The sequence below is a fragment of the Schistosoma haematobium genome, chromosome 2 (assembly GCF_000699445.3).
Source record: "Schistosoma haematobium chromosome 2, whole genome shotgun sequence".
Lineage (NCBI taxonomy): Eukaryota > Metazoa > Platyhelminthes > Trematoda > Strigeidida > Schistosomatidae > Schistosoma > Schistosoma haematobium.
In genome coordinates this window covers 27,740,142-27,765,669 of record NC_067197.1, presented here as the reverse complement: position 1 = coordinate 27,765,669, position 25,528 = coordinate 27,740,142, and the positions used below count along the sequence as shown (strand labels likewise).

Sequence of the window (25,528 nt, the reverse complement as noted above, 5' to 3'; positions counted from 1 at the left end):
ATTCAGTGATAAAAATAAGTAAATACACTGGTACATGTACCCAGTATGTATAATATAAATAGCATTCATACTTAACCAGGTACTTTGATCTATTTTGAAAAAAAACTGAAGTAATTCATCATTCAATATTCAAGAGAAATATGAACATAATTAAAAACTTTTTTGGTAAGCAATGATGGATAGTGGCTAGCAGTGAAATCCAGGACTCGTTTCGTCCTTTATTATCTACAGACTAACTAAGTCAGAAACCAATTTCAAGGAAACAATCTAAAAACAAAATTTTTACTTATTTGTAGTTGATTGTTATCACTTAATCAATTAAATTATCAATTCAGTGTTAGATAGTGAATGAAATTCATTTGTTTTTTCTAATTTAAAGCGAAATACAATTCGAATGTTAAATATGAGTGAAAATTGAATTGTATTACCATAGTGACAAGGTCAAACAGATAGTACAACTGACGAGTTGTCTCATTTTATAAATGAAATTAAAAAATAACGTATAACACATATTGTTTAATGAAACAGTGGCATAAACTAACTTAAAGTGAATTATTTTAAAACGAAACCAGGCACAGTAAATGTAAATTTGTAAAGGATAAGCTTACAGATACTATCCTAATGGATAAGAATAATAATATTGATTCAGAAATTCATGAAGCAAAATCATTTGCTCAAAATGAATTCTTATACGGTTGGATCGAAGATAATAATCTTCTGCTAACAGAAGAAGATATTAGAGCCGTGTTTTTAGAAGGTTACGGTAAGATAATGCTATCAGTAAAGTAGTCAATTAGTTTTCGTGAAATTTTTTATTCATTTTCACTGTATCTTATATTACGGAATGATACTAGATGGAGAAACACTGCATACACGTGATTCGTCATTTTATGTTGTAGAGTACGACTATGGCCTTCTAACTTATTGTTCATAGAACAATCAATTTTATCGACGAATTGTTTATGATTAAAAAGTTGTGTTCAGTTTTACAGTCGACTAAGTTAACTTCACGGATCATAGCTTTTAAAGGGGTTTTTAATAATTATTCAGCTCTCATCAATTTATGCAGCACATTGACTTTAAAATATGCGAATTGTTTTTTCTCTCAGTCTACTTGTTATGTAACTAAACGTTCTTTTATTTACTATTTAATACATTTGCAATGATACTACTGAAAACGATCTGTTGTTTAATTATTTGCTCGAAAATTCCTATCATAGTAAAAATCACAGATATCTTAACCAAGAATACTCTTTTCAATAAATTCTCTTTAGGTTCCACAACTATATATTTAAATTAATAATCCCGAAGTGGCCGAGTTTACGATAGATTCATCATTTAAAGTTACTGATTATGAATTTACGACTGTTGGTGAAATAGATTTCCTAATACTGGAATGAACAGTGTGTAGTTTTTACATGAAACTGACATGAAATTAACATTATGAAACCAGATATGAAGAGCCGGTCGGAAGGTCAATCGATGGCGATTAAAATTGACCGAGAGTACAAGTGCATTTCATTGAATAAGAAACGGATCGATTGTCTAAGGATTAGAGTGGTATATATATGAATCGGTATTTTTATTTGGTAGACCAGCCCAATATACTTTCTTGCTCACTCATGTGTTCTCGCTCAAGTAGTCAGTTGGGGGAAGGGTTAGCGCATAGCACACTAAAACCAAATAAGCAGAATTCATATTAATGCTCAAATAATTTATGCATAAACATGCGTATGCATTACGTAATCCTTGGCCGAAAATTTGTTCCACTTCGTAATTTCATTATTATTCCTCTTACCCGATGTTATCTATATTTATTCTGATAGTAAATCTCAATGTCAACTGACCTGTATTGAGCTTTTGATTGAGATCATGAATCGATTGATGTTAGACCGTAATTGAAAATCTGGAAGCACTCGATAGCTGTTTCACTCTAGTACAAGACTACTGAGCAGTGGGCACCCACGACCCCGCTCGAGGGATTCAAACTCAGGACCTTCAGTATCGCCCGTGAATGCTTAAACTCTTCACCACTGAGCTGGACGGCATCTAACGGTGTTAATATTTACCTCAACCAATACACTGAATTGCGCGACCATCTTCCATTATACTGAGGTAGATATCTGTCTCTAGCTGACACGGATTAGCTCCACTGTTCATGGGTTATCACTAGAACTCTGAGAATTCCCTGATGAACCTAGTCACTAGTGAGCATATGGTAATTATAAGTGCGGGGTTGTGTAGATTATTAAGTTTTTGATCGAGCTCATGAATCGACTGATGTTAGACCACCATTTAAAACCTGGAAGCATCGAACGGCCGTTTCGTCATATTATGGAACACCTCAGCACTGATCGTTCTAATAATAACAAATTTATTTCACCAACAATCATAAATTCATAATCATTAACCTTAAATGACGTACTTACCTTGAACTTGGTTATCTTTCAGGAAAACTAATTTTGATTTCTAGTCGTAGAACCAGGAATGAGAGAAAAATCTATTATCTCTTAGTGCGGTTTAAGCGATGTTACCAATATATTATAATTACGAAGCATTCGTCGACTCAATTTTCAGACGGTAAAATGATGTCAGTAGTACTACTTGTGAAAACGTAAAGTAGTAAGACATTGGTTATATTAAAAAAGAGCTATTTAACATATGTCTTGCTTTTGTTCTCACTTATAAATAAAGAAAACATTGAACATCATTCGTGCTTTGTATTTTCTTTAAAAATGATTCCATTGACTATAATGGGTTTTCTTTTCCAGAGGATATTGAAGGACTTAGTTTACAAGAGACATCAACTACCCCATTCGCATCTAGTTGGATGGATGCCCAGTTAAGTAAAACAAGAGCAAGAAGTCGCTTATGGCCGCCTTCGAAATCCACTACAACAGTGTCAAATTTTACTACCAATGACTTGAACACATCGAATGATGTGGATTTAAAACTAGATGAATATCACGAAACGGATCTCGAAAGTGGTGAGGTGTTTTTACTTTAACTGTACATGCAGTGATACTAATAAGATGGGTATTACTAAGTAACTGATTTAGTAACAGTTGACATAGTGAGATATTGTATTTAGTTAATTCGGACTACTATAGAACTAATAATTAGAGTTTTGTTACAAGTGTCTGCACTAAAGAAAACATATATTTAAAACTTGCTTTTTAGTTAACGTTAATCCTCGTATTTCGTCGAGTGTTTTCTAATACATAAATTTGTCTACTTTAGCTTAGCAATGATAAGAATATATTTAATACCATTGAAAATACAGACAAACGTTTACATAGGACAAATAGAACTGAACTAAAGTAGAACTTGATATATTTATCGATGAATAAGTGTGTGGTCTAATCAAGACTTTTGTGAATTATCAGAAGGGGTTTGTGGAGATTTTTGGAAATTTTCACAGATTGAAATCATGAGTCAGTTGAGGCTAGACCACCATTGAAAACCTGGAAGCCTGGACGGCCGTGTCGTCCTAGTATGGGACTCCTCAGCAGTGCGCATCCACGATCTGTACTGAAGATATCTCTTATTATCAATACTTTGCTAATTATTAATATTCTACATCAATCTGTTAACAATAAAAGCTTGAATTACTGTTTAGAAGATTCGGTGACATTTTTAACATTTTACAATTGTTCATTGGGAACTAGGTTTTTTTTGACCAATCAACCCTTTTCAAATGGGACTGATTGTATTTGACAACAGAACATATTTGATTCAATTCTATTGATAGTTAAGGATTGCAGAACTACACTCAGAGCTGGTATATGTTGTATAACTTCTAATAATTTTGCAACTAATGTTTACTTGTGGTTTACAAATAACTTCCGGTTTACCGACTGTTTAAAATATTCTAAGTATGGCCTAATATGGAACCTAAATTTGTTAAATATTTTTTTATGCTGTCACTTTGAAGTCAAACATTTCATGTTAATTATGAATTTGACATCATTATACACAACTTAACCCATATGGTACCAAACGGAAACAATCAAATCCCATAAGAAATATGATTTCCATTTGATCTTCAAGGTAAAATCAAATGATTTATGTTTTATAGCTACATACAAACTCATGATCGGGTTCAATTGTAAATTTATGCCAGAGATACAGTATAACGCTACTAGTGGTCGAAATGAGAACAATCAGGCCTCAGACAGTGCGCCTTCTGAACGCTCAACTGATGACTAACGACAAACATTTTATATAACTATAGTGAATTTGCGATATTATGGTTAGTATTGACTAAATTCAACAGATCTCCAAAGTTACAGGTAATAGTCATAGTCAGAAGAGTTCAACCATGTCGGGCGTAAGATGTATATCACCAATGACATTTAAAAGTAATTACGAAACATCCTAAATTGACTGAAGTTGGAAATGTAAACGGTCAGATTCTAACTTATTGATCTGAAGGTAAAGGGCTTACAGCGGGGCATGGAGATTTAGCGTTCCAATCCTGATATCTTCGCGGATATAAGTCAGTGAAGCGTCTAAAGTTCGGATGAAACAGCTGTACAGAGCTTGTATGACTGGTGTCATTATGTGATGTAAAACTAATCTGATAAAACATCACTCTGATAATTGAATAATCTTTCAGTGTTATTGTCTCTACTGATTCTTATAGACATAATAGAAAATTCCAAATCCCAAGAAACTGATCACAGTCAATTGACAGATTTTCAAAATCGTCACGAATTTTCTAAAAGGGAAAAAAATGACAGTGGGTTACAAAAATCCACAACGATTTGTTCCAAAAATGAAGAAAAGTCCAGTACTGATTCAAAGATAATAAATCAAGTAAATGTAAAGTTGTACAACGAAAAAAGTTATCTAAACACCGCGTATGATAAAATGATGTCCTTAATTGGGCAATTAAAACATGATACTACAGGAATCTCACATTATCTATACTTTTGTGCATTAAATCGAGTTAGTCCACTGAGATATGTTGTTCAAAATCTTGGTAAAGAAAAACTATCTTTACAACATCGTGGAATTGGGAATTTGGAGATTAAATTAATTACAGAAGCTTTAAGAGTGAGTGAACTGAATCTTCAAATTATTATTATTATTATTACGTTGCATAACTGCAATGGCATTTTAGGTAAACATTTATATAATATGAAGGTTTTCTGTGGGTCATCGAAAATGACATGCTGTATTACTGTCACTGTCAATTTTCATATCGCGTAAAACATTTCTTACTAGTCTTTATTTTGTATCATCTATAAGTGTTTTGTTATATTACGTGTATATATTTCCATCAAATGGTTGTAGGTACACATTGCTGAGAAGTTCCTGTGAATATGAAATCTTGATTTAAGATGTTACAATAGCAAACGATTACATTGTTTCTATCAAGAAAGTGATATTCAAGTATTTTAATAGGATGATTGTGTACTTGTAATCTTGGGGGAACTGATGTTCCTTGACGGATTCGATTCCTTGTAACCTGGCTTCACAGTCAGAGAAATTACCGCTGGGCTATCCGAACCACGGCTGGCCTCCTATAGGACTGAGATGTAGGAAGCACCTAACACACATAACATTGGTCATCACCCAGCGATTTTTTTAATTTGAAGACATCGTGAATGTGATATCTTTTAGTTTGGTTGCTTTTAAATGCCCATCTATTACCACATTTTTTCCATTTTGTTGTTGCGTCAAGAATTTAAACCTTTTTATCTGCTTTAATATATATATATATATATATATATATTTCACGAATTGAAACTCAAGAAGCACTGGACAACGGGGCGGACAATATCACAAAAGTTCAATACGGCCTTTCTTCAGGATACTAACAAACTCAACAAATTCAAGATAGACCTCAGCAACAAGTTCCAGGCGTTTCATGATCTACTCAATGGAGAAGGAACTACTGTGGAGAGCAACTGGAAGAGGATCAAAGAGGCAATCACTTCAACATGTCATGTGGTCCTGGGTCACAAGAAGCACCATCACAAGAAATGGATCACTGTTGATACACTGGATAAGATTAAAGAAAGGAGGAACAAGAAGGCAGCAATCAATACCAGTCGAACAAGAGCAGAAAAAGCCAAGGCACAAGCTGAATACACAGAAGTAAACAAACAAGTGAAGCGGAGCATCCGAACCGACAAACGTAAATATGTGGAAGATTTAGCAACGACGGCGGAAAAGGCTGCAAGAGAAGGAAACATGAGACAACTGTATGACATGACAAAGAAACTCTCTGGAAATCGCCGCAAAGCAGAACGACCAGTGAAAAGCAAGGAAGGCGAGGTAATCACCAACATTGAAGAGCAACAAAACAGGTGGGTAGAACACTTCAAAGAACTCTTGAATCGACCAGCTCCACTGAACCCACCCAACATCGAAGAAGCACCCACGGACCTCGCAATCGATGTCGGCCCACCAACAATTGAAGAAATCAGCATGACCATCAGACAAATCAAGAGTGGCAAAGCAGCAGGACCGGACAACAACCCAGCAGAGGCACTAAAAGCAGACATAGCGGCAACTGCAAGGATACTCTGTAGTGTTAGTCATTAGTTTAAGCCCATAATATATCTTATTCTAGTTTTCGGACATTCCATTCTATTCATTCTACTTGAGTCATATTTTGACCTTGTCAATTATTCGCTTGTCAGTCTTGACTGTTTTTATATGAGCTTATATGTGTGTGCCCTTCTTATTCCACTAATCACATGTCTGTATCTTTAATTTGTCTGACTATAAATATTGAGTAACGCTTGACTAAAATGGAGTTGGCTTCCCAGCCATCCTCCCTGCGCGTCATTTTGCTCTGTTCTATTACATTCACCTTACATACAAAATATATGTATTCGAAGGCCATTCTCGTTAATTGACTTATCTAAATTCCGTTATTGACTAACGTGATTTAAGTCGACGATGACATACGAGAAAAGGCGATAGCAAACATTCGTACGCTCTAAATTGGAGTCAGATCCACGGGCCGCCACAACTCCACATTCTCTTCAATAAGATTTGGGATGAGGAACAAGTACCAACAGACTGGAAAGAAGGACTACTGATCAAAATACCGAAGGAAGGCGATCTCAGCAAGTGTGATAACTACAGGGGCATCACTCTTCTCTCAATACCGGGAAAAGTCTTCAACAGGGTATTAATAAACAGGATGAAGGACTGCGTAGACGCCCAGCTTCGTGACTAACAGGCAGGATTCCGTAAGGATAGATCGTGTATAGACCAAATCGCAACTCTACGGATCATTGTGGAACAATCAATTGAATGGAATTCATCACTCTACATCAACTTCATTGACTACGAAAAGGCATTTGATAGCGTGGACAGAACAACACTATGGAAACTTCTTCGACACTACGGCGTGCCTCAGGAAATAGTCAATATCATATGGAATTCCTATGATGGATTAAACTGCAAAATTGTGCATGGAGGACAGTTGACAAACTCGTTCGAGGTAAAGACCGGTGTCAGGCAAGGTTGCTTACTCTCACCTTTTCTCTTTCTCCTGGTGATCGACTGGATCATGAAGACGTCAACGTCTGAAGGGAAGCACGGGATACAATGGACATCTAGGATGCAGTTGGACGATCTGGACTTCGCAGATGATCTGGCCCTCCTATCCCAAACGCAACAACAGATGCAGGAGAAGACGAACAGTGTGGCAGCAGCAGTAGGTCTCAATATACACAAAGGGAAAAGCAGGATTCTCCGATACAACACAGAATGCACAAATCCAATCACAATTGACGGAGAAGATTTGGAGGATGTAAAAACCTTTACGTATTTGGGCAGCATCATTGATGAACAGGGTGGATCTGATGCAGATGTGAAGGCGCGGATCGGCAAAGCAAGAGCAGCATATTTACAACTGAGGAACATCTGGAACTCAAAGCAACTGTCAACCAACACCAAGGTCAGGATTTTCAATACAAATATCAAGACAGTTCTACTGTATGGGGCAGAAACCTGGAGAACTATGAAAGCCATCATCCAGAAGATACAGGTGTTTATTAACGGTTGTCTACGCAAAATACTTCGGACCCGTTGGCCGAACACTGTTAGCAACAGCGTACTGTGGGAACAAACCAGATCCCAGCGGAGGAAGAAATCAGGAAGAAGCTCTGGAAGTGGATAGGACACACATTGAGGAAAGCACCGAACTGCGTCACAAGACAAGCCCTCACATGGAATCCTGAAGGCCAAAGGAAAAGAGGAAGACCAAAGAACACATTACGCCGAGAAATGGAAATAGACATGAGAGAAATGAACAAGAATTGGATGGAACTAGAAAAGAAGGCCCAGGACAGAGTGGGTTGGAGAATGCTGGTCAGCGGCCTATGCTCCATTAGGGGTAACAGGCGTAAGTAAGTAAGTAAGTAAGTAAGTAATATATTTCACGATGGTTGATCGATGTCATTGTTTGTCTATTCATTCCTGCTCATCGGATTTTATTGATCATTGAATAAAAAAGATATTAGTCACCATTCAATGATAATTAGCATTAATATCTGAGTTCTACATACGGCCGGTTACTCCTAGAATATTTCTGTGGTAATATCTTTAATTGCGACGCCCGGTAGCTTGGGTTTGAGACCACTTACTTCATAACTACAGATATATCTGTCTAGAGCGAAATCCAGGTCTAAGGTTCCCAGCTGATTCCGTCTATTCACGTAATTTATAATTATGTATGGAAGGACAGGTACCAAATTACTTTTAATTTACTAAGGTATAATGAATGTTTGTCACGATCGCATTTGGATGATTTGTGATGAAGGTACTGTTGAAGCTACAGATGAGTATTGTTACATCGCTCAGACACGAGAAGTGTGTAAGGAAATTTTGTTATTTGCAAATTCTCGCCACATGATTTTATTGATTCTTCCCAATGCAACCACTTAATGCTACATTGTCTTGTCAAAAAGTCAGAACATACCAAGTATAATCGAGAATATTTATAGGTTAAATATTCTTCCAGAACATCATTTCATCTGCAATATCTACAAGCCTTATTCGCGTGAAGTCTTTGGTTTGGATCAAGGTTTTTGAGTGTTGAAAGTCTCACACTCGTTGAAAAATAAATATTGCATTAGTTAAAATGGATCAGTTCCATACTGACTTATATATACCTTGTTCTACAGGATCCAATCAATATTAAAGACTAAATAGAATGGTATTACTCAATATCCTAAGAAAAATTCGATCAACTAGTTCAGAAACTCAATAGTCATTTAGAAACTATTTAGTTTTAATGTCGAAATATTTTCCTCTAAGTGATATAAATGTCAATAATTGAGTTATAGGTGATTGATAAGTGATATGTAGGACGAATTCATTGTGACACTTGTTACATTGGAAAATTCTCAAAAAATATGATCTAGTGAATTCTCAACTAAATGATAATTTAGTAATTGGATTCATAAGTCTATTAAAGCTATACCACCATGAAAAACCTGAAAGCACTGAATGCCCGTTTCGTCTCAGTGTGGGACTCTTCAGCAGTGCGCGCCAGCGCTTCCGGACGCCGGACTCAAACCCAGAAGCTTCGGTCTTGCGTGAACGCTTAACCTTAACTTCAACCAATCCACGAAACTGCTTCACTGCCCACCATTGTCTTCAGTGAGTCACTGCTTCGCAACAGACACGGTTGAACTCCTCTGGTCACGGCTTCTCACCAGAACTCCAGGAAATACTAATTGAAGCCAGTCACTAGTGAGCACATGATGATTATTATCAGATTGGGGATTTTCGTTGAGAATTTAGTAATGATAGCTATCAAATAGTTTGATCATCTTTGCACATGAAGTAAACTATTATTATTCATAAACACTTTAGATCTTAAAATGAAATGAAAACAAACACTAATTTCTCTCAAGTAAACAAATTTTGTAAGCCATTTTAACAAAGTTAATCAATCCACTTTATTCGTTTATTCGTTTTATGAACTTTTTATAAAAAGCTTTATATTCACTTTGATTATGAAAATCAGATAAAATAAACCCAAACTAACCAAAAACTGATCGATAATTCTGAAACCGATTCGTTCGAATGTTTAGTTTTTTTCCCAGCCCCCAAACCAGCGATTTTAAGATAAACTCTATCATTATAAGAGATGAAGAAACAAACATTTGATATTTATAAAGATAAATTGATGACGGGTAGAGTGGAGAATTGTTTTCTCATCTCTTATTATTTTCTTGATAAAAAAAGACTAGACAAACTTTATAGATGTGATAAAAATATGTTTCTCTTCTCGCATTCAAACAAATGTAATTTATGTAGATCGTTTGGTGATACAACTTCGATATTATCTTGGCTAGCATCATATATATTACATGTATTGATTATCCACTTAGTGATTAATAGAATTAATAAGAAATATAACACTGAACAACTTCATTAGTCGGACTGATAATGTTGTTTATATTGCATAATTGACAGTACTAACTAGGTCTTGATGAAAAGAAAAACAAAAGAAATTTGAATTAGGCAAGTTATCTATGAAATAGAATTACTCAAATTTATTTTATAACGAATAAAGTTTTAATGTTCATCGTGGATATTTGATTGATAATAAACACGAAAATTCCAAATGCAGTGCTTTCAAATATAACGAAGTGCCTATCCTAGTTTCTACATCTAGTCACAATACATCTATTCTATAAGAACTTTTAGATCAATAACTATGTCAAGACCTTCATCTCAGGATGCACAGATGTTAAAAGAAACTGGTCAAAATCTTGTCAAGAATATAAACGACGAGATATTGCAAACCCTTTCTAATAATGACATAAACACCATAGCGGTTAGACAAGCTAGTGGGTATTTAGATTCAGTCGCTCAGTGGATAACACTTCGATGCTTGAAGTGAAGAGCAATAGGCTTGAGTCATTGTATGAGCATCGAAAGTGGGATGGAGATACATCAATCCAAAGAGTCGTACATGAATAACGATGAGCGTCCTGGATCCTATTGATAGCTACGATTTATTTAATCTGTAAGTACTCCAAATAGACGGTTATGAAACAGAAAAATTACTAGTTCGTAAATGTTTTTATGTTTCTGGAAGATTGACACAATTACATACAAATTACCTAATGTACAAATCAGCACAACTGAAATTCATCTAAAACATTTATAAGATTGCGAAATAGAGGTTTGGTAGAGTTTGTAACTGTAACAAAGTGAATAATACAATGATAATAAGATTTTATATTGACCTGGGATGGTGTCAGAGTAAAACATTAACATGAGGTGGGGTTCGATGAGAACACTTAATGATAACAGCAATCAAACGTTTAACGTCGCATATCCAATCATTTTCCTTGTTCAATTTTCTATTGTTGGACCAGCATTTAAAGACAGAAAATAGACACGATTGGGTTCCACTGTTATGGACTCTTCATCTGTTCTATATTAACATCAAAGTTATTTTTTAAGGTGATGACTAAGATCTGTCAAGTTTATGATCGAAACAATAATATTATCCTGCATCCATTCATCGTAAGACTTATAAAATTTTCGAAGAATAACTATCCAATAGATGAGATAATGAGTCAATTAAAGCTAGACCACCATGGAAAACCTGAAAGCACTGGACAACCGTTTCGTCTCATTGTGGGACTCCTCAGCAATTTGCATCCACGACCTCTCCTCACAAGATTTGGACCCAGGACCTATCGGCCTCGCACGCGAGCGCTTAACCACTATACCACTGAGCCAGCATCCAACGGTGTTAATGTCTAGCTTCGACTAATACACAAAATTAAGCGGTACGTCCACCACAATAGGATGAAACGGCCAACCAGGTTTTCCATGGTGGTCTAGCTTCCATTTACTCATGATCTTAACTATTGAAATGACTACAATCTGGATGGGTTTTGTGGAGATTTTAGAAATTTTCACCGATTGAAATCATGAATCAATTGAAGCTAGACCACCATGGAAAACCTAGAGGCACTGGACGGCCGTTTCGTTCCATTGTGGGACTCCTCAGAAGTGCGTATCCATGACCCTGCCTTGCGGGATTCGAACCTAGAACCTATCAGTCTCGCTTGAATTGACTCACGATCTCAACTGTTGAAATGATTACAATCTTCACAAAACACCTTCTGATAATAACTATTCAATTTGTGTACCAATAAAATAGATTTTTTTTATCTTTGTCTGAGAACAAGGTTTTTGGATTCATATAAAATATTAATGATACGTTTCCTACTTTAAATATTGATTTATTCTAATAAACAATATTTTTTATTTAAGGTCAAATTAATTGTAATATGAATTAAGTGTTTGTCGAATCATCTGATTATGAAGTTAGACTGTTTTGTTAAATGAATTTTTGTTTATGAACAAATTGAAAGTATTATTTAACTTTTCAGAATTTTTATTCCTTATTTATATAAATCTATCAGCTATTTATTGTATACATCTTAAAAAATTATTATGATTCAATAGATATTACTATAATTAAAGAGGAAGAATGTAAGAAAAAGAGAATTCAACGAAGAAAATTTTCTTTTCGACGAAATCATTTATTTAAGCTGTACATTTGTATATATAGTTATATGGAAAATATATATGTCTATAGGAGGATAGATAAGATTGGATTACAAAAATGGATTTGAGACTAAATAACAAATGAGGTTACTTACTAATCAAAGGATAAGGAAGAAAATCGTTCATGGATCAGCTAATAGTCCAGTTGACAGATATGAAGAAAAAATGACAAATACAAAGGTCATGAAGAATGTATTTGTAAAATGTCAGTAAATGAATTTGAGATTTTATAAATACATTGTACCTCTTTAATGTCTTACATTAACTCGGAGACCAAATACTTTGATACTATTTATTCAAATTTAGACGAAAGTTTTTATATATTATTATATCTGTTTATTGAATTTTAGCGTAACACTACAATCACTTGGTTGGATTTATCTTATAATATATTGGAAGTTAGTAGTCTATCATTTTTATCAAAAGTTTTAAAAGAAAACACATTCATACAAACATTGGTAAGTAATTTTTCTAATATTCTAAATTAACCAGAATATTTATATAGAATAATAGATAGAGTGGAACTCAGGATGTGTATTTTGTTCTGTTTGGGATTCATTAGGATTTTCCTAGATTCACCTTTCTAGTTGTTTACGATTGATATTCATTCTTTTGATGCCTACCTCCGATTCCCGACGAAATTTGTCTTTTTGGTTTTCTTCCTTTCTTATGGCCTTTGGGATTTCAAGTTGAAGATTGTCTCTTGATGCAGCCTGATGATTACCGTAATGTATGTCTAATCCACTTTCAACTTCTTTTCCTAATTCCCTCTACAGCTGAAAGTTGTTTTGTTCTCTCCACAGTAGGCTGTTACTGACGACATCTGGTCAACGGACATGTAGTACCTTACTAAAACAACTGTTTATAAATACATGTACGTTTTTGATGATGGTTGTAGTAGTTCTACAAGTTTCAGCTGCGTACAATAGAACTATCTTGACGTTTGTATTGAAGATTCTGACTTTGATGTTAGCTGACAGTTGTTTTAAGTTCCACATGATCTTCACTTGCATGAATACTACTCTTGTTTTGCCAAGCCGTTCTTGTACATCTGCATTAGACCCCTCTTATTGATTGATGATGCCACCCAGGTGTGTGTGCTGATTTGATATCCGGTGGGTTCAGTGGTGTTGGTCCATTTAAATGTTCATCGAAGTGTTCCACCCATCTGTTTCTCTGTCCTTGAGTTTCAATGAATAGATCGCTTTCTTTGTACCTGATCAATCTCTCTGGCCTAATGCATTTCCCTGTCAGTTTCTTCGTCGTGTCATATGGCTGTTTCATATTTACTTCTCTTGCGGCCTTTTCCACTGTCGTTGCTAGCTCTGCCATGTATTTGTGCTTGTCGGCTCTAATGCTATTCTGTGCTTACTAATTTGCTTCTGTGTATTTGGTCTGTACCTTGACTTTCTCTGCTCTTGTTCGGGTGTTGTTGATTGTTATCTACTTCTTCTTTCTTTCTTGAATCGTGCTCGGAGTATTGATATAGATCCATTCCTTATGATGATGCTTCTTACGACCCAGCACCTCCTGTTACATCGAAGTTAGTGCTTCTTTGATCTCTTTTCAGTTGTCCATCATAGTAGTTTTTTCTTCTTCCAGTAAATCTTGTAAGGCACGGAACGCGTTGTTGAGAGTTATCTTGAATACACCGAGTTCGTCAGTATGTCGAATGAAGGCTGTAATGAATCTTTGTAACGCTGCTTCTCCAGTTGTCCAGTGCTTCTTTAGCTTCAGTTTTGTTTTTGCAACCACCAGGTGGTGACCTGAAGCTATGTCAGCTTTTTTCCTGGTTCTCACGCCTTCCAATGACTTTGTGAATTTCTTACTGATACAAATATGATCTATCTGGTTTTCCGTGGTATGGTTCAGTGATATCCATGGAGCTTTGTGTGTTCGTTTGTGTGGGAATTTTGTTCCGCCTTTAACCAATTTGTTGAATGTACATAGATTTGCGAGTCCATCCTCATTCTCATACCTTTCTCGTGGTCCATGTAGTCTCATGATATCTTCATACCCGGTCTTATCCATTCCGACTTTGACGTTTAGGTCTCTCCTCAGGATGGTGAGTTCCGTTCTTGGGCACTTCGGTATGACTGATTGCAGCATCTCATAAAACTGATCTTTATAGCCTTCATTGCCATCATTGATGGACACACTGCATTTGACAACATTTATTGTGATCCCGTCTTAATTTGTTTTGAAGGACGTTCTGATGATTCAAGATTCATAATACTTACATCCTATAGGTGTTTTTTGGGCTTTTTTGGACAGTATTAGTGCAACTATATGTGTGTGAGAATCATTTCCTTCTTCGTGATAAGAGTACAACAGCACCTCCTCCGAAGCCAATCTTTTCGGTCCAGCTTAAGTCCAATGGGCTTTACTTATTCTGAGCACAATTAAATTGTATCTCCTCATTTCTGTATTTATTTGATTGGTCTTCTCAACCTCCCACATTGTCCGACCATTCCATGTATATATAATAATTGTTGTTCTGGTTGTTTGAAAGGATATCAGCTTCGCGACTTCCCAAAAATCTTGGCTTTCACCATGAGGCGTCATAATTCTTCTCAATGAAGATCTTTAATCTCCCAGGACACAGTTAAGATGATTCGAATTTTTTTCTGATCAGCGTTTTTAAGCAGATTTGTTTTCTAAGGGATGGTTTTACTGATCTCATGCACAATCTTCCTTCCTTACCCGGGCTTGGAACCGGCTGCGTCCTTAGAAGGGCTCCGGGCGGATTTAAATCTGTGGATAAAACTACCTATTGAACTACAAAAGTCATAGAACGTTAATCTACGGGTTTCTTTAACGATACTATAATATGAAGGTACCAGTGCCAAGTTTGGACTTGATAGTTTCAAATAACTTTAGCAGTAGGTAGAAGGTTAATAATAAATACATTTTTTCTTACATATCAATGAGTGGAAAAATTGTATTACCGACGTTTCGTGACTTGATGTAAGCCACTTCTTCAGAGTAAATAAATGATCTAATCAAATTAATGCAACTTCATATTGTACAAAGGATATATTTATTATGATACTCAGATATATGTTGCCAAAGCAATAATAAATGTATAAGTAAAACAAACACAATGCTATAATTATATCGGTGAATTTCAGCTCACTATTTACAATCCTTTTCTTTATTATTTATTTGATATATAGGTAGATGATTAGAGTTAAAATAATATGCTTATTTGTTCTTCATAATATATGTATATATACTATTTATTCAAAGCTTTTGAGTCAATGTAAATTACGCAAAGATGGTCTGATGAAATTGTACAATGACTTGATCAAAAATGTTACCATAAAATATTTAGATTTATCAGGTAAGAGAATTATGACAACAATCAAACTGATCATTATTGTTTTCAGTTTTTATTTCTTAACATAACTTTTAATGTCTTTGATGACTTAAAATGAACGATAATGGTGTTTCGAGTCCATAAGTGTTTATAGATTGAATGTATTTTGTTTTTACTTTGTAATGAATCGAAATTATAAGATGAACCATTGATAACTGTAGAGCGACTGAAGTCTATCTGTAGGGGCTAACATTATGTCAAGCCCACATATCTTATTCTAGCCTCTGGATAGATCAATCTATTCATTTATCTTAGTCATATTTGACTTTGTCATTTATTCGCTTATCATCATTGACTGATTTTATATGAGCGTGTGTGCACTTTTTATCCTATTCATTACATATCATTAACTTATGTTTATTCGGCTATAAATATCGATTCACGCTTGACTAAATCGAGTCACCTCACTCTCCTTCTCTGCTGCTCGTCATTTAGTTTCGCTTCTGTGTTTCCTCTTCGCTTCCTTTGCTGAGATTCAGTGATTGTCTGTTCGGATCAAAAATTGTACGAAATATATGAATTTGAGAGTCATTCTCGTATTTGACTTATTTAATTCTGTTATTCACCAACACGAATTAAGTCGATGGTTGTATACGTTGATAACAGGGATGGATATTTCGACAACAATCATTCGTCAGATCTTACTGGAGTCGGATAAAGGGCCACTAAAGATTAACTCTAAGGAGTGGGTAAACACAAATTAGACATTATGTAATCAATGAAGGTAAATATCCCCAACAGGAGGCTAGTTTCTGTCTGAAAGTATCAATGGTAATGTTTCCAACTGTAAAACTGAATGATCCTGGTTCAAATTCATAAAGAAAAGCCAACCACCTCGAAAATTTAGACATTCTGTGTTGACAAGTGCCAACTATCAGGAAACTTAGGTCATCTAAGGTTTTCAGCCAACTTCCTCCACAATCTAACATGACTATAAAGTATTTAGGGGATGGGATTAATTCATAATGGGATCTGTCTTTTAACTAATGGAGTCTATTAGACTGTTAAGTGATTGATCATTCTTTGATTACTGATGAGTTCTTTTATACAGGAATAATTCTTTGGGGCTCCACATATTGTTCGAATATTCATATAGAGTGAGTGTGTGACCATTTGTATGTTAGTAGTATTAGGATGTAGTAACTATCATATATATATATATATATATATATATATATAATTTATTAGTTCAGAAAATGATAAATCTTAGGGGGTAGCAACTGAGTAATTGTAGGATAAGAATGAAAACAACTATCTTGGTATTGAGTAAATTTTTGTGTCGACCTATTATTGTTTTTCTGGCTGACATTTTACTGTATCTATCAAACTTTCTATAAACCAAGGGTATTCTTTCATTCTAAAGTTTTCAATTAGCAAACCAGAAAACGTGTTAGGTCTTCACAACTAACATCGTTACTTGAACTCATAAGTCATAGGTAAAATACAAGATCAATGGAAACCACAGTCTATAAATTTTATTCACTACATAACTAGGATATTTTTGATACATATTTCCTCAATAAATTTATCATCAAGTCAAAAGTAACTTTACAATTTGAATTGTATGAAAATATAAAAGAACTAAATTTACTTGGTAATATTTGCTTGAATCTTTTCATCGATAATTAGGACTGCAATTGATCAGTCTCTTATTGGTATATATGCAAACTGTGCGTACTGCCTCAATATTGTCTTAAAACAAAAGAGTTTTAAGCAAAGACTTATTAGCTAAGTGAATAATGTAATGGCTTTTGAAACGAACGATACTGGATTCGTGTCCCAGAATAAACAACTCTGGGATACAGGTACATCCAAGTGAGGAGTCCCAAATAGGACGAAACATACGTCCTGTATTCCACTACTAGCCATCATCCATCACACAAAAAAACTGTTTTACAAATACTAACTAAAGATAAATGAATTAATTTTATGTGTTTCATCATCTTTGAACTTCATCCCAACATCGATTACCATCAAAAAATGTCAGAAAAACGATTCATAATTACTTAAATCAGCAAAATATCATCATGGAATAAGTTGAATCTTGATATTGAATAAAAAATTTATTCTGTATTGTTTTAATCAAAGTTATTCCATTTAAATATAAATTTCCTTTGTTAATTTCATTGCTATTTGTTATTTATACGTGAAAATCTTCTATACTTTTTTCTTTAGAAAGAAATTTAATTAAATTCTATTATTAATTAATTGGAATACATAGTATCTGCATGATTATCTTTTAATTAAAATGTCATTAAAACAGATTATAAATGATAATGATTGTACAGAGATTGTTTTGTTATTTTGTTTTAAATATTTCATCTTAGTTTATATCACGGATAAATTGTAGTTATATAACCGTTAAAAACCAGGATATATTTAACAGCTGTATCGTCTCAGTGTAGAATTGTTCATCAGTGAGGAACCGTGATATTGTAGGAGGTCACACTAATAAGGAGAGCCCAGACTATTTAGTCGTTTTACAATTACATAACAGATTTTTCTTGAAAAAATAACCTTGATGACATTTCATCGATTCATATTTCAGCAACAACTTTAGCTGTTATCCAATTGGTTGTAAGCACTCTTAGTTTTTTTTTGAAACTCTGTTACATGCTTCAAAGTGATTGCTTGTTACTAAATAAACAGAATTGATCCTTTTCATCTTTTGACTTCCATTCAGAGTAAAAAGCTAACCTGAAAGTCCCTTCTTATTTATCTTATATTAACGTGCGGATTATTAACGATGAAGTGTTTTTGTATGTCAAACATTTGATTTGTTTGAGTTCATAGTCTTCCTTGTTCGTATTAGAATGTTCTCTATTATTCGAAAATGTAAGTTACCGCAGACCAACTAGGAACCCCAATAAGTAATCATATTTATCAAGCGCTTGACCCTCAAACTATAATTGGTTTTACTATTTCCCTTTATTACATGAATAAATACAATTTACGATGGTGGTTGACGGTAGTCTATAAGAAACCCTGGGCCTAGGTTTCGTGCTGTTTGGCACTCGTCAACAAGGTGTACTTGTAATCTTGAGGGAACTGATGCTTCCTGACGGATTTGATTCCGTGTTATCCTGCTTCCCATTCAGAGACATTACCACTGGTCCATCCTCGCCGCGACTGACCTCGTGTAGGACTGAGATATGGAATATGATATGCATTAAGAAGGACTTGCCACACATGACACTGATTATCAGCCAGTGATTAATTTACTTAAAATGAGATTTAGGTTTGTGTACCTTTTTTGTAATAATTTAAAATCAATGTATATAACCGGGCAGCATCAAGCTGTCATAGTGGATAGCTTTTACTTTTCTGACTTTATTTATCACATTGAGATGAGTTATATGAGTATTCTTTTTTTATTTTCTGTTCTTCAACTGATATGTCGGTTTGTTAAACAATTTTGTTTGGGATGAATTTGTCATTAATTGAGAAGTCCAAGTTAAAAATAGCTTGTCTCCAAAATTGAGATTATATGAAAAAAAAACACTGGACAAATTGGCGTTTCATAAGCCAAAAACTGCATTTTTGTATTCACAAGTAACTGACTTTGATATTCCCGTATTTCCAATGAGAAATTGTGACTAACTTCATGAAATTATAACAAGAACAAGATAATTATGGCTGAAAATACTTAGATGATCGCCACATTGTCTAGTAAATTGACTAAAGTTGAAAATAAGAACGTTATTATTAGTCAATCGTTTGGAAATATACTATCCACGTTACATCAGAATATTTAGAAATCGATCTTCTGTAGTGTTGTAGGTGAACACTATTGGGTTGTTCAGATAGGTTCTTCCTTGTTTTTAATGGTTTTACAGTTGATACAAGTTCGTTCAAACTATTCCTGATGTTTCACAATTGTAATTGTGACAGTAGAACTCAGTATATAGGTAGTTATTTTTAACCTATGATTAACATTTTAGATTGCTACGAACATTTAAGATATCACTCTGACAGATCACATGAATGACAGATATTGTAAAGATTTGATTAGCTGAGTTTATCTAACCGATTCTCAGTTAGTTAATTACTCTTTTTAGCTTTTCTATTTACACAAGGCTAGAGATTTTGTAGAGGGAAATATAGGTAGAACATCCAATGTTTAAAAAAATGCAACAATAACCTGAACGACAACCACATAATCAAGAGTCCAGAATAAGGACAACTAAATTACAAGTTGTATCTATACAGAAAACCTACACAATACGTAACCAATTAAAAATGGTAATATGTTAGAAAGGAATAATTATAAAATTCAAAAAGTTAATTATATTTATTGATTATATCATAAGGTATGTTTATAGATTAAAATATTGATTTACTAAATATCCAGTGTTATCCAGTTTAATTAGATTAATAGCTGATAATTAATCCTTATAAATAAAATGTATAAAAATCAATGTATTTAGATCTTGTTTCTCAATTAATTATCAATGCTTAAAAATTCTTGATCCTTTGAATGAATAAAACTCATTTTTCCTAATCAAAATGATCAGGTTAACATCATTGATGTCTGAATGAAACAGAATAAAATTTTCATCTATCTTTATTACATTTCTTTGTCTCATCGAATTATATCAGTTTTTATTTATTTATAATAAATATAAATGATAAATAATTTCTGACTGGTAACATAAATTTTGTCGGGCATTGATGAAATATAAGAAATTTCATACAAAAAAGTAACCTATTAAAAGTTGATTGTCAAGAATATACTAAACATTTTACGATGAGACTATAATTTATAGACGATATTTGAGTGACGCTAAAATGACCTTGAGTGTGTTCACCTAATAACCAGCATTAAATGAGGGTTATAAACATGTGTGAGGAATTTGAATTATGATTTACATTTGCTGATTAAAGTTAAAAATTAGATTTAGGTTTTTCATCGCGAAGTGACATCAACTATAATGCCAAAACTCTATTTAGCCAAATGAATGAATGAATTTAACACCAAAATCCGAAACCTGTTATCTTATACGTGATTGGTTCGTCCATAAATTATAGTCTCGCCCATTTCACTTTACACTTATATATATATATATATATATATGTATATATATATATCCTCAGTGATCTTAGTGAAAAACAAAAATCCTATGACTGGTTGTATAACTATCATAAATAATATAAATGATAATAAGAAATAAAAACCCTTCATTTCTGTTATAAACAGTTTCTTTTCTTGTGTTTAATGAAAACAAACAAATGTATATTACGTGACAAAATGTATGAATGAGACACCATATTTCACATGATGATATATACAAAAACAAATTCTGAAAAAATTAATTTCTGAACAACTATTTGACGTTAGTTAATAGGAAAAATGGTCTGTCGAGCAAGTATTATGTGACTGCTTTTCTTTTTTAAAACTTAAACTGAATCTCTTTTCATATGATACTTAATGATAGAAAATAATCGTACACCTATGGGAACGGGAATATATAAATATATGTAATAGGTAATATATTGTTACAATATTATAACTAATGGAAATAGTCTTTTAACTAGGTGTTTCTGGGAAAGTTTGAATCATTTTATGTTTATTTACGGTTCATCAAATTTTATTCTGATTATTGATTTAAATCTAATTGGTTTATTCAAAGAACAAAAGAAAAGGTGACTTCTCTCAATGTTTTGTTAGTACTTTCCCCTCCTTATATATAATGATATGTTATTCATATTACATAAGAATATGATGAAGTAATTTGATTGACTTTCTATTATAGTCTTGTCTTTATTTGATATGAGAAATCATTCTGTCTGACTTCAATTATAAAATTCTATTATCTTATCACTTTAATTGCTTTTACAAGCGAATAAATAATCAGAATTTCATTTCTTTTTATCATGAATAATTAATTGTTTTAAAACTAATTACTTCATAGGATCTTTTCGGTCATAGATTGTGGTCAGTGGAAGAATCAATAAAAATTAATCTTCAATGATAATTGGTTTGTTTTGGTTTGATGTCAATCGTAATTACATAATCATTGACAATATTAGTTAAGGATTAAGAAATATTGAAAACTGACACAAGTTGAAATACTGAATTCCTAGTGTAACGTTAAATATATAGTGGTAGCTGGGGAAGATCCTAGATATTGAGGTCGATAGTTTTATGCTACAAAGTCACAAACTAGGACGGTAGATTCTCAGTGAACCATCTTTTATAATGATCACTCAATAGACGTTAGTTCATAATGAGTTTTCCTCTAGATTATGTGATAAAAATACATCTACAAATTAATCTACCTAAAAGAACTTAGTTACTCGAATTTGATGCTTTAAATACTACTTAAATCCAAAATAAGTAGTGTTTAATTCTATCATTAAGATTAATCTAGTTGATCACCTTCAACCCATATACACTTAAAATAAAAAAGTAACTAATAGTATATCAATACGTAAATTAAAGAAACTTCATTGAAAGAACTTTTCTTTCCGATAGCATCATTTGCTGAAATTGTACAAGCTTGCTTAATGTTACTATACATACATTAGTCTACAATAAGATATAAACCGAAATTCGATAAAAATTCTCAAAAACAGATTAATCATTTGGTTTATATGGTCTAAATAACTGGATTGTTAATTACTATTCTAAATATTTCATTATATCAAGGATATTTATAAACTTTTGCATAGTCTAGTGTTTTAAAAAAGGTGACTTCATAAGATAAGGATAAATAAGGTAATGACAACATGTTAAACTTCTAATTGATATAAGTATACAATAAAAAAAGTAGCATAGAAAATCAATTTGATTACTAGAAGTTGACTTACCCTGTAAATTATATTTTTAAATATTGATTTTTGTACAAAACATTGTGATTTTGTTGATAGTGAAAATTCGATCTTTCATCTATGCTATTACAAGAGATGTTCAACTACAAATCTTTAACATTACAACAATAGAACTTTGTATTATTTACAAATGAAGATGAAAGAAGATTAAACTAATGACTGAATTCATGAAATAAAGTGTTTCTTTTTTAAGTAATGGTTAAACTGCAAAGCAACTATTACAACTTTCATTGTTCATCTTGTTGACATTTTATATCACTTGTAATAGTTTAACTTGATGTTAAGTTTAATCTACTGAACTGAAGTAATTTTTTTTTGTGAGATCATAATCTTTTATAAATTATATTTTATTCATTTAGGCTGTGATTTAGGAGATTCTTCTTGTAGTATGTTGGCTGAAATCTTGACTGTAAGTTGGAATTTCATTTATTATTTTATTTCAGTAAATAGAATTTTATCAGAAGGGGGTTTTATGGAGATTTTAGTTATTTTATAGTTCAATTCATGGGTCAATTGAAACTAGACTATCATGGAAAACTTGTACGGTGGCTCAATTTAGTGGATTGGTTGAAGTTGGATACTAACACCGTTGGATGCTGGCTCAATGGTCTAGAGGTTAAGCATTTGTGTACAAGACGGGGGGGGGTCGTGGATGAGCACTACTGAGAAGTCCCATACTAGGATGAAGCGGTCGTCCAGTGCTTTCAGGTTTTCCATGATGGTCCAGCTTAAATTAACTCATGATATCAACTATAAAATAGAATTTTTTTAAATCACATGTTTACCGATTCAGAAATTTGGAATCGTTAAGTTTAACAGCTATTTCTTGCTCAGAGCTAATATGATACATTAGAAACATTTAAGATTTGAAATTATGTTAATTGTATTTTAATTTTTTTCCAGTTATTTTACAAATATTTGGTTTATGGTGTACCATACACTTGTTATTGTTTGCAACTCTTAGGAGAGTTTCTATTGTCAGGTTTTCTGTTACATCAGACCTTCGTAAAATATGCCGAAATATTTGCTTTCCTTACCAGTATGAATTAAATGTTCAGTGATCCTCGAGTTTCAAAATGGTCGTATTAATGGCAGTCTATGATATAAGCTATTAGGAACATCACATGCTAATAGTTATCTTTTGATTCACAACTTCGAGTTTAAGACATTTTTTATTTCATCTACTGGTAATCATCTTCAAATGACCTAGATGATGTCGATATATTTCATGGGATCTTTTTTGTCGCGTTACTTCCTTAGAATAACTTATTCAGTTTAAGAGATAACATGTTTAGAATCTGGGTTCTTTCGAATCGCATCAGTTCATGAAAGTTTGATCTTTTGAGCTTTATCTTGGACGCAAAATAGTATTCCCACTCGTCATTAATCTTAGAAACTGATTGTGAAAGTGTGTTTTAGTTAAAAAAAATAATGAAATGACAGACAAGTAGAAATAATAGTAATTTAAATCACTATAAAATTACGATCGCTTTAACTAATTTGGAACATTCTAAAACTTATTTATAAAATTATACCATATTAAGTTTAGTGTTACCGTTGTCATGAAGAGTTTTAATAAATCTTTATAAATTCTTGTAACTAGATGAATCGTGTTTTAAAGTATTTGAATTTGGCTCGAAATCAGATTGGTTCGGATGGGGCTGAACTTCTCGGTGATGCAATTAGTTCAAATGATACATTGTTTAAAATAGATCTTTCATGGAATTCAATTACTAATAAAGGTGCTTTAGATATTGCAAAAGGATTAAAGGTACATCAAAAATTAAAATGTAATATTTAAATGTGCTCATTTGTAGCTGAGATTATAAATTATAAGTCCGCTTTTTTGAGGTGTTCCATACAGCGTTTCCTATTCAGTATCGAATGTGTGATAAAAACAACTTCAATAAAACGTTGAGAACATCTTGACAGAATTAGCTATTTATGCTTTTATTCAATCTATACAGTAGGATATGGTCGATTTCATAACTGTTTACAAATATGATGAAAAGAAAAGAAGATTATATGAATCTTAACCTTTATTTTTATTTTTGATTGAAAATGTGTTATAGCGTAAACTAAACTTTATTTATTGATTATATTTTGCATAAATATAAACATATAAATGCTTTTCATAGTTTCCAATCACTAACTGATCTTTGATTCACTATTACTCAAATTCTGAAAGCAATGGACGATTAATTTGTCCTTGTACTTGACTCCTCATCACTACGCATCCATAATTCCGTATCTCGGAGTCGAACGTGGAATATTCGAACTTGATCGTGAACTAAAACGAATTCATGACTTGAAACTGAAAATTACATGGTGTTCACGAATTCTCTATAATAATATAAATAGTTATCGAATCTACCAACCAGTCATTTAGTCAGCAGTTCTTTTTTTTAAACCTGTGTGACTGAGAATTGGGGATCACTCTATGAGCAAATACTTCACTCTTCCAGTTGAAAAATCCTACCATCTTACTAAACTATCACTGACAGTCTACACACTTGTTAGTCAATAATTTATTAATCCCGACAATTAATCAAGCACTGAGTGGTGGCCAATTTCATATACTTCTGCTTTCGTTGTCATGGTTGAGTCCAATCAGTCAAGTAACATTTCCACCACTAGTCTAAGTGACTCAAAACAGTAACTACTTTGTCAAGAAATAAGGTTGTTGGAGATGGTCGACAGCAAACCTTGGATCTACATGCGTATGTGTAATCGTAACGGAACTAGGTT

At 33.2% G+C, this 25,528-nt stretch overlaps 1 protein-coding gene across 2 annotated transcripts in view; it reads left to right on the top strand.

Moving 5' to 3' along the window:
- Nucleotides 1-519: 519 nt before the first annotated feature.
- The window catches only part of MS3_00006621 (uncharacterized protein), a 30,650-nt gene continuing 5,641 nt past the window's right edge, over nucleotides 520-25,528 (top strand). Inside the window, exons 1-8 of one of the 2 annotated variants that reach the window (XM_035734161.2) lie at nucleotides 520-577; nucleotides 611-763; nucleotides 2,772-2,987; nucleotides 4,646-5,058; nucleotides 12,921-13,028; nucleotides 15,820-15,913; nucleotides 23,140-23,189; nucleotides 24,384-24,551. In XM_035734161.2, coding sequence (XP_035589085.2) covers nucleotides 622-763; nucleotides 2,772-2,987; nucleotides 4,646-5,058; nucleotides 12,921-13,028; nucleotides 15,820-15,913; nucleotides 23,140-23,189; nucleotides 24,384-24,551 — 1,191 coding nt within the window. In that variant the 5' untranslated portion in view covers nucleotides 520-577; nucleotides 611-621. Of the gene's footprint in view, nucleotides 578-610; nucleotides 764-2,771; nucleotides 2,988-4,586; nucleotides 5,059-12,920; nucleotides 13,029-15,819; nucleotides 15,914-23,139; nucleotides 23,190-24,383; nucleotides 24,552-25,528 lie in introns of those variants that run through there. The other variant, XM_051214791.1, reaches the window with a different exon arrangement.